The following is a 10,583-nucleotide window of genomic DNA, read 5'->3' on the forward strand; positions in this document are numbered from 1 at the left end:
TCTACGGTATAGGTGAAGCTAATGCAAGCTGCATACATTGGCTAGCCTTTAGATGACTGATGTGCGTGATTCTGAAACTTGAACTCTACCAAATTCAGCTGCCTTCCAGCTATGATCACAGACCAAATGGTTGCCTCCACCTACGGCCCCATACCTCCACTCCCACCAGTTCAGTGTGGCTTGGATGTGGAGGTAAACCAATATACGCCTCCAAAGAAAGAAGGGAAGGGCTGCTTACACAGGCAGGTCTCTTTTGCAGCCGAGCGGATAGGCTGAGTTACCTCTGACATTTTGCTGCTATGTAGGCTGAGCGTCTCCCCAAAATAGCCCTGGTATTACTGTACTTGGCCGTTCAAAGCGTTTAAAAGAAGCCATCAGCTTTTGAGGCCTGAAGAAAAAGAGAGACCTTCCCAACAGAATTTAGGTTATACCTTTCTAGCTTGAGAAGGGGTAGCCTGTCCGTGTGCAGGGGTATAGCTTTAAAAGCAGGAAAGGGAGGAATTGTGGATGGACAGCACTCTATTTCTGTCCTGTATGGGAAAACTATGATTCCTGAATCGAAGGCTGAGGAGAGAGGATGCCACCAGAAGAGGTCCAGAGGCCTCAGCTTGCTTGTTCTCCTCCCTCCAACAAGAAGGAAGTGTGCCACAGACTGCTCGCACACCCATCTCCATAAGAGGCAGAACAGCCTGGCTCCACAAGGTTCAGGAGGCAGAGTCTGGCAAACGAAAACATAAACTAAGTGGCGACTGGCCAAGGCAGAGGATGTGAGAGAGCTTGATGGTAGTTACTGCCTCAGGGTCTCTGAGGGGGATTGTTTAATGTGAATGGCAAAGTCTCTCAGGGAAAACCGCAGATAGCTTTGCTCCCTTGATTTTTGTTCCTCACTGTAAGTGGGGATTCCTGGGAAGCCCATTTAAGCAGGTTGCTGATCTGGCCTCAGCATCTCCACCCACTCCTCGAACTCCCACAGGAGAGACTCACTGGGATGGAGATCAACCGCAGGAGGACTTTTTGTAATGGAAAAGTAGTGAACGTGTCCAATTCTAGCAGCTTTGACCAGGGTGGGGGTTGTACATTAAGATAGGTGGCAGGGCAGCAAACATCCAAGTCTTGTACTTGCCCCCCCCCCCCCCGGGACCTTCAGAATACATGATGATGGTGCTGTAGTTTTTCTCCCACATTGCAACAACCATTCTCACACACTCTCTTTTCCCTTTTGTTTATTTCTGTTCATTGTGGGCTTAGGGGACATGGAACAGACAAGACATCTTACAAACAATACAAGCCACGGCGCATCCACACTTATGTGGCCAAAACAAGAGGCAAGGCCCCTTCCTCAGCCAGGGAGGTAGCCCTGGGAAGCAGTCCTACAGACACGGGTCAGAAAACTGACCTCTGCGTAACCTAGTTGGGGGGGGGGACAAGAGCAACGCAGGAAACCCTACCCACAAGAGGAAGGCAAGTGAACAAAGCCCTGTCTTTCCAATGCTCTTGGCTAACTGATAAAACGTAATTGGCAACCATTGTATTGAGCAGCAGAATTGAACAATTAACGGCAAGTGTGGGAAACATGGATGTGAGGGAAGAGGCCATTTCATTTGAATGCAGAGGGTGAGTGCATATTTTTACAGTATCTATCCCCACCTACGATGGGTCCAGCTGTCCCCCTCCCCCAACCCCACCTCGGCTTCCAACTCTGCAGTTTCAGTGTTTTGCATTGATGATGTCTATAAATTCAGGCTTGAGAGAGGCGCCACCGACAAGGAAGCCATCCACATCATGTTGGGTAGCCAGCTCTTTGCAATTGGCAGCAGTGACTGAACCTGCAAAGGAAACAGGGTCATCATTCAAAACAAAACAAAACGTCAATGAAAAACACATAAGACAAAGATGAGAAACGGCAAGGTTTTCTGCTATATGACGTTGCAAAGGCTGATTTTTTAATAGCATTCTGGCGTCTTTTTTTAAGTGAAGTCCCTTCTGAAAGGATGGATTTCACTGTTCGGCTCCAGACAGTCTATTTGGAAGTGAAGAAGCACTGGGCTTTAGTGGGTCTTGCTCCCAGGCTGAGTTATCACTCCTCGACCCCCCACCCCGAATGTGCTATTATGCAACCCAAAGCTTGGTTTCTATGGATGACTCACATACTGTAGGTACCTTTTCTGTTTTGCTCATAGCAAATCTGCTACCACTTTGCCATTAAAAAAAAAACTTTTGAAACAGTTTTCCTCTCACTTTCTTCAACGCACAACCTTTCGGGTGTTGTGCGGAGGTCCCTCAAGCAGGCTCCTACCAAACCTAGCTGACTGCAAAGAATGAAGAGGAACTTCGTTCCCAGTCCAAATTCTCTGCAGCAAACAGGAACCGAATGCTGGCTAGACTGCAAATAGGCAACTTCCTGACAAATTGGTTTCTGCATCGGGAAAGGTGGCCTCCATTTACCTCCATAGATGATTAGAGTTGATTGTGAAACAGCATCAGACACGTGGCTCTTCAGCCAGCCCCTCAATTTCTCATGAACTTCCTGGGCCTGCAACCGTGTTAAAAACTGTGTTACCACAACGTGTAGGAGTAAATGGTGCAGGTCAGAATAACAAATAGAGCATGTCTCTGGAAGTGGGTCTTGGAAATACTTTTCCACCCCTCAGTACAGACATCCCTCACAAAAGATAACTGATATTTCAGAATGTGTTTGCGCCTTGTGAAATCCATACCTGCTGGGGAGTTGCAGTTTTGCCCGTTCCAATGGCCCAAACTGGTTCATAGGCAAGCACCACTTTGCTCCAGTCTTTCACATTATCTAGGAATAAGAAGTAAGCGAGCATTATTTAGAAGTCCAGACCCAATGTCACCTGCTGGGAAGGCGAATACTGCAGCATCCCCCCCTCATACTACAGTGTATTGAATTATACTGTATTATATTGTTTTTATTTGATGTACTTTGCAACGGCCTGTGTGCCACACAATAAACTTATGTGTGTGAATACTGTCGCAGTTTCATAATAAATGTGAATCTATTGGACTCTGTATCTTAGCTTTTGTTAAAACAGGTTTTAGAAGTCAAATCATCTGAGGATTATCCCTCAAATTCTTTAAAAATATAATTCCACCTATCAACCACATCATTACCCCCTCTTATTTCTTGATACTTCTTGCTGGCATACCCAAAAATCAAAGGAATGAGGGACAGAATCTGGCTCACTTCAAAGAATGGTTTACCCAAAGTTTTATGGAGCTCACATGACATCCCCTGGTTTTTACTGAATAATTTGTACAGTCATTTTAAACTGCAACAAATGAGTTCTACAAAGCAGAATGTCTCTCCTGCTTAAACTCTACAAATACAGTGGTGCCTCGCTTAACGGGCGCCCCGTTTAACGACGAAATCGCATTGCGATTAACTTTTTGCGATCGCATTGCGATGTCTTAAATGGGAAAAATTGCTTTGCTTACCGATTATCACAAAGCGATGATTTTTTAACAGCTCATTGGCGGTTCCAAAATGGCCGCCTGCTATTTTCTGGGACGGATTCCTCGCTTACCGGGCAGCGAAAATGGCCGCCGTATGGAGGATTTTCGCTTAAAGGCGAGTCTGAAGTCCATAGGAATGCATTGAAGGGGTTTCAATGCATTCCTATGGGCTTTTTAATATCGTATAGCGACGAAATCGCTTTGCAGCGATTTTTGCTACACCGATTATCGTCGCTATGCGAGGAACCACTGTATAGAAATTCTACTGGAATGTTAAAGTTTTCTTTTGACAGGGCTTAACTCTGCTGACTTGTTTAATACAGTCTTAAAAAGTGTCAAGAGAGAGAACCAGGAAAGGGAAACCTCCTCTCCTCTCATAATTCTGAAACTAACTAAGCAAATTGCAACATTCGGCAGGTAGTTCCCCAATGCTCCCTTACCAGCAATAGCCTTGGTCTGTTCGAACACCACCTTCTCTGTGATGCCAGCCTCTCGCTCATCCAGTTTCTCCCCAATGCATGCAATGACACCAAGACCTTCAGCCAAGGCATGGGCCACCTTCTGTCCAATGAGCTGGGAAAGAAAGAGACCCATAAAATATATACAGCCTCAGCGCATGTGCCGGCTGCTGACAAACTCTTGCATTGTGCAACTTGGATAAGGGGAACTTTTTTGAGCGACAAATGGCGAGGATCGCCTACCTCATCTGACTCGCCGAAGACATGCCTTCTCTCAGAGTGTCCCAGGATCACCCAATTAACACCAATATCCTTTATCATGGCTGGGCTGAAGAAAAGTGGGGAGAGGAAAGGCAAAGGATCAGGCTACCAGCCGACCCAGTTATTGCAGACCCCTGGCCCCGAAGTCCCAGCAGACTCACCTGATTTCTCCTGTGAAGGCTCCTTTAGCCACCTTGTAACAATTCTGGGCAGCCACACCAATCTTGGCATCAAGCTTCTGGCGGGCAAAGTCGAGATATATGGAGGGAGCACCACAAACGACCTCTGGGAGCACAAGGGGAAAAAAGAAGTACACCAAAGATGAAGCAGGTCCTCCCCAAATGTGTTTTCGGCTCTAGATGCTTCCAGCCCACAGCTCCCAAAACATCATTTAAGCATAGCTTGGAAGTCTCTTGCTCAACCATGAGGTTCGCGCTGGAAAAGCAGGCTCGGCCCCTTTGTGGATTGTGAAAATCTACATGCCATTGTGCTCTAATGCTTCACTCTCCTTAATATGTAGATTGGGGGGGCCCTATCAATTGTTCAGTTAAAACAAGGGTGGGAAACTCTTTTTCTTCTGAGAAACCAATTTCTTTGGCGAATAATCATTTGCAGGCAGAAGGTGGCCACCTCCTCTCATCCCTTCCTTGTCACCCCCCCTTGACTTTATTTATTTATTGAATTTATAACCCGCTCATCTAGACACAAGTCTACTCTGGGTACCTAACAATACAGTTGTGCCCTGCTTTACGATTACCCCATTTAATGACGAATCCACTTGACGACGATGTTTTTGCGATCGCAAAACGATGGTTTGAATGGGGAAATTCCGCTTTGCAATGATCGCTTCGCTGCTTCGGGAACTGATTTTCGCTTTAAGACTATCAAAAATAGCTGATCGTTGGGTTTCAAAATGGCCACCGGGTGTACAAAATGGCTCCCCGCTGTGTTTAAGAACCATTTTTTGCTTTACAGGCACCCAAAAATGGCCACCCGTATGGAGGATCTTTGCTGAACGGTGACTTTTCAGCCCATTGGAAAGCACTGAACGGTTTTCAATGCATTTCAATGGGCTTTTAAATTTCACTTTACGACATTTTCGCTCTACAGCGATTTCGCTGGAATGAATTAACGTCGTTAAGCGAGGCACCACTGTAATGCCTCTTGCTCTCTGTGTTTTCACCCAGCTAGTCAAACGAAAGACAGATCACTTCTACTAGAGGATTAAACTGACTGCAGGTGGAGAAAGTACAAAATTCAAGTAAAGAGTGACACACAAGTAAGGGAAGAGTGATTAGAGGTGGAATATTTGTACTAGTATCCTGAGGAAAATGTTTATGAATGATTTGACAAGACATAACATGCAGCCAACTGAAGTGCCCCCTTTTTAATCTGGCAGCACCCTCACTCCAGGAAAAGCACCCATGCGGCTTCAATGACGTGAAGCCACCCTAAACTGAGAGATGTCTCAGACTGAGCCAGGCCCCTCAAGATCATCAAAAAAAATATATACAGCAGACACCACAAACCCAGCCTCCCTGGGAGAAGGCCCAGATATGGGTGCCCTCCCGCCATACCAGGGACTGCATTCTCCTGCACCACCCCCTGCTCTGACTCTTCCTTCTCACTGAGAGGCTGCAACTGTCCTTTCACAACCATCCCCTTCTACGAGTCTCTTTTGGGTGGTGTTACCCCCTCCCCGCCGGACAGTTCAGTTGTGGGGAAGTAAAACCCCCCCGCCATAAGTTTCTGGATTACAACTCCCATCAGCCCCTGCCAGACAGCAAATTGAAAGGAATGCAACGGGAGTTTGCCATCAAACAGTATTTCAGGGACTGCACTTTGCCCTGACGGCTTTACGGAGCCGCTGACCTCGCCGCAAGGTTTGCACTGGCCTCCGCGGTGGAGATGGGCCCCGCCTCCTATTTGCTTTGGGCCAAGGCATGGCCTCTCCTCCTGCTGTCTGAGGTGCCCCGCAAGCACAGGGTGTGTGTACATCTATTCTAAAACCACAGTTCAGATGCTGCCCAAAGTAGACTTTTCACCTAGATGGGCGGGCTAGAGGTCTAATGAATAAATAATTTCAGCCTATGGCATTCTAAGGGTCCTCCTGGCTTCTCCAAAGGAGCCTAAAGGAGAAGAAAAAAAGGATCTTTAGCACACAGATACATATTAGGGTCTGCATATATTTGCAATGTTGCAGTGATAATCAATGGTATTAAACCATAGAGATTTCTGTCTATGGATGGTGAGGGGCTGAACCTGAGATGGAACTGTAGTTTGTGAAAGGGAAAAGGCAGGCAAGAAAGCATTCGGAATTAAAACGGAGGAGGGGTGAAGAATCAGGATCAAAGGTGAAGGCTTTCATGAGGCTAGAAATGAAGTATCTAGACAAATAAGCTGCTTTGTATGTGAGGTTTAAGAAAATTGGTTAAAAACTCAATAAAAAAACAGTTATCAGGAGTACTTTGTTATCTAGGTAGATCTGGGCACTATCAATGTTACAGACCAAGAGGTTTTATTATTTTTTTCAATATACAAGGGTTTTAGGCTAAAATCCACATCTATTTTAGGAGAACATTTGAAGAGCTCCAACCACTGTTGTGCTGCTAGATGAGCAGATTTTTTTTGAAAAAATCGAAGCTGGCAACTATTCTCCTCAGCACAGAGGAAAATGTGTGTGTGTGGGGGGAGAATGGGCAGTAGTTAGAGAATACTTTAAACTATAAGATGTGGGACACTTTTTAAGTCCAAAGGCCACCTTCTTTTGTGGTCAATCTTCTTAAAGGCTACCTGCTCCTCATGGGTAGGGGTCCCTACAAAAAGGCAGTGGGGCCTGAGCAAAAAATGAGCAGAATTGTCCTATCCTCCTCCTTGAACCAACTGATTTTCATATAAATCCATTTATCTCCTCTCACACATACTCACACCCATATTCTTTCTTTCACAGGTTTCACGACAGGTCCACTGAATGAGCTGAAACATCTACTTATTCTGCTGGCTGTAACTAAACGATAACTATAACGCATCCTAGTTTCTTTACTATCTGGATGCTGTACTAGAAGCGTTTGTAGTAAAGCACAGCAAACCTCTGAATTCTCCGTTTTGCTCTGGCTGCCCCTGTTCTGATCTTTGTGACTGGGAGGTGAGGTCCCTGTGTGGCAACCTGCAGTTGTAGAACACACAGAAGTTAAAAGAATCCCAGCACTGCTGGGAAAGGGGCTGTTTCTATCTGAATAACTAGGAAGCCACTGCCAACAGAACAAATAGCACTGGGTTCGGTGAAATAAAGGACTTGCAGCTTCACAGATTCATATACATGTTAGAAAGGGATAAAAACCAACCAACCAACTGTAGGGAAGCTAAGTGAGAGAGGGATGAGTGGGCCCTGGCAGAAATCAGTAACTTGAAAATTGAAACAATAGGCTCACATGAATGGCCAGAACAGTCTTTTAAATCTTAAATAAATGCTTTTCTTCCATTTTAGGGAAGATCCCTTTCTGTGTGGGAGGGTTTTTTTTATCTAGCCATCCACATCTCCTTTTGATAGAACGATAGAGACCATGTGGCTAGCAAAGGCAAATTATGGAGGAGGGAGCAAACACTATGTATTTGCAGTACCTCTAAAGGTGACCTTTGCAGTTAGAGGACAGGATCTCCAGAGCTGCTCAAGCCTCCTCCTCACTCTTCTTCAAGCAAGCCAAATAATCCTGGAGAGGGGAGTATCTCGGGCCACAGACTCAATCCTTGCCTTTCCCTGCACTTCCCTTGCAGGGCTGTCTCCTGACCTTTAATAGACTGGAGGGATAAAGTTTCCAACTCCAATTAGAGCATTTTTACATAGCTGAATGGCCACCTATATTTAGGATGTCCACTCCTCCAGGCCCTTTGACATTTCTTCAGGATAACCACTCCTCAAAGAGCAGCCTGCCTGCCTTCCATCTTGCCCTTTGGATGCCATGGGGCAGCAGAGGATCTGCCAAATGAACCACAGCTCTCTCCGACTGGCACTGCTAGATCAATGCTAGAGGAGGATCTTCCGCTGGCAAAAATCAGGCCAGGCAGAACCAAGAGAAGCAGGCTATCTCTTCATTGCCCGCGATCTACGCATCATGCCACTTGTGGGCGCACACACAAAAGGCAGTCTGGGAACAAGAGGAGACTAGGTGTCCATTGCATCTACTCCCTTTGTCTTGCTAACAAAATCTTTATAAGATCTGTTCTGATCATTTATTTCAGCATCTGATCCACTGTCAGCAGCAACATCTTAGGGAAGCTCATAAGGAGGGCACACTGACATACCTACAATTTCAATAGATTCCAGTAACCGGTAGGTAGACTGCCCCTAAACATGGAAGTTATGTAGTGACTAGTGTACCCAATTGCCTTCCAAAGTGTATATATGAAAAAAGGGAGGGAAACCTCTCCTGAGATATTCTAGGCCTGCTCCTTAAGATCTTACAGTTAAAATATAAATTCACTCTTCCCTGATCCTCAAACTTGTAACTGCAAAACCACAGAATGATTGACATGCATATACCACTTTCTATCTTTTAAAAAAAGGTTGCACCAGCTCTTCTCTTATTTTGTGGCAATACTGAATTTTGTGGTATACTGGGGGTTGGACTCAATGGCCCGACAGCCTCTTTGCAACTCCATTATTCTACAATTATTATGTTATACTCCTAGCTTTGACCCAGAATTTGCCAGTGCAGCAACCAGAATCCTATTTCTGTAATTTGCCATGGCTAATTGGAACTAACTAATAAGGTGCCACAGTGCACCTCAGCTATATGACTGGTCAAGCATCTTACTGCACAACCATGAAGCACCCCCAGTACCTTTGTCAATCAGCTGTCATGAGATATAGCAAGTTACGCAAGCCTTATGCAAACAGCAACAAGGTACTGGCCAATATCAATACCCAAGACAGAGTGGTTTATGTGTTCTGGAATAATCTTGGGATGAGGGCAATGATTTCTATACCAAAAAAGGCAATTGTTGCACCTCTAAAAGGTTCTGTCTTCCAACTTCCAAGATGCCCTTTAATAACCAAAGCTATTTAACCCAACACCTCTTTCCAACCCATTCAACATGATACAGGACTTCCAGCTGTGCTTAAACAGGCCCCAAACATCTAGAAATTTTTAGCACTCTGGGTTTTAGCATTCTGGGTTTTCCAGGTACTGGTGTTCAGTTACTTCTGGGTTGGGAAGGGCTGCTTAGAGAGGTGCAGAAGCAAGGGAAGGTGCTAGGGTTGTAAGATTGCTCATTTTTAACCACAGTTTCAGAGGCTTTGCTTATTGACTCAGGATGAGGACAGCCGGAGGAGCTTGTGAGACGCTATTAAAATGTATCCGTTTCCCTAGGCTTTATCCACTTCAATCGCATTTACTATTGATACCTGTGCAAAAGTGTATTTTACTGGCTCTAGATTTTATTTAAAAGGCGTTCGTATCTAACATACAAAAACATTTTAACTGCTTTTTTTCTTCTATAAGCCTCCTGTGGAGAGAACGAGGGCCTTCGACGACAACCGTAGCTGAGAAACGGGATGCAGTCAGTCGATTGATCTCGGGTGGGTTTTTTTTTCCGGGTCTCTCCCGCCGAGGTTTTGCAACAGGGAGGGAAAAAAAAGAAAAGAAGAGGCGGCCGGTCCTGCCCGCTGATGGGTTGGGTGGAGTATACGTGCAGGCGGGCACGCAGCGGCAGGAAGAGGGAGGGAGCCCAGGGTGGAGAGCGGCCGAAGCGGGCACCTCCCCGGACCTGCTCTCTCCTCCTCTGCCCGGGGGTCGCGACCCTTTCCCAAATTCCCCCGCCCCCAAAAAGAGGAGCGATTCCCTCCGCGCGATCCCTTCCCTCCTTTACTGGCCGATTTTCTAATCCCAAATCCCATAAAGGGGCAACTTTGGAAAAGAAAGCGGCAGAAGGTCAGGGATCCCTTGCAAAGAGAGAAGATCTAGGAGGAGGATGCAAAAGGAGCTGCAGGCTGGGGTCTGCATCAACATTTCCCCACCCCCACTCCTACTCTCGAGTAGACCACCCCTACTCTCGAGTAGAGCTTCTGCCCCAAGTGAACGGGGCTCCCCACCCCACCCCCAAGCCCAGGCTTCCTCTCCGGAGGGTCCGCCTTACCGGTCTCGGCAGGGATCTTGGCCCCGTTGAGCTTTTGGATCAGCTCGCCCAGGCTTTTCTTGTCGCCATTCATTTTCCAGTTCCCGCCCACGAAGAACTTCCTGGGTGCCATGATGAGAGGAGGAGGAGGAGAGGGACGGTCGTTGCCGGGCCGCTGGCGGAGACGGAGCCGAAGGAGAACTTTGAAGGTCGACGGAGCGCAGCGGCAGCGAGGCGAGTGCTGGCGCCACTTTATAGGCACGCGAGGCAGCCACG

The 10,583-nt window shown here is 46.5% G+C and overlaps 1 protein-coding gene across 1 annotated transcript; it reads right to left on the reverse strand.

Annotated features, from left to right (window-relative positions):
* Positions 1 to 1,206: 1,206 nt before the first annotated feature.
* On the reverse strand, positions 1,207 to 10,583 carry TPI1 (triosephosphate isomerase 1). Its single transcript, XM_020804191.3, has 7 exons — positions 10,329 to 10,583; positions 4,355 to 4,478; positions 4,176 to 4,260; positions 3,915 to 4,047; positions 2,718 to 2,803; positions 2,446 to 2,533; positions 1,207 to 1,826 (listed from the first exon to the last, which is right to left on the reverse strand). Exons 1-7 carry the CDS (start codon positions 10,438 to 10,440, stop codon positions 1,708 to 1,710), a joined length of 747 nt encoding a protein of 248 aa, XP_020659850.1. The 5' UTR covers positions 10,441 to 10,583; the 3' UTR covers positions 1,207 to 1,707.

The sequence above is a fragment of the Pogona vitticeps genome, chromosome 2 (genome assembly GCF_051106095.1).
Source record: "Pogona vitticeps strain Pit_001003342236 chromosome 2, PviZW2.1, whole genome shotgun sequence".
NCBI classification, from domain to species: Eukaryota; Metazoa; Chordata; class Lepidosauria; order Squamata; family Agamidae; genus Pogona; species Pogona vitticeps.

What these genes read in the sequence shown, in the direction of transcription:
- TPI1 (XM_020804191.3), bottom strand. Translation starts at nt 10,440, where the DNA reads ATGGCACCCAGGAAGTTCTTCGTGGGCGGGAACTGGAAAATGAATGGC. An exon ending in GCCTTCACAGGAGAAATCAG is followed by an intron (nt 4,261 to 4,354) that starts GTGAGTCTGCTG and finishes ACTTTTCTTCAG; the next exon opens with CCCAGCCATGATAAAGGATA. An exon ending in AAACTGCAACTCCCCAGCAG is followed by an intron (nt 2,534 to 2,717) that starts GTATGGATTTCA and finishes ACACGGTTGCAG; the next exon opens with GCCCAGGAAGTTCATGAGAA.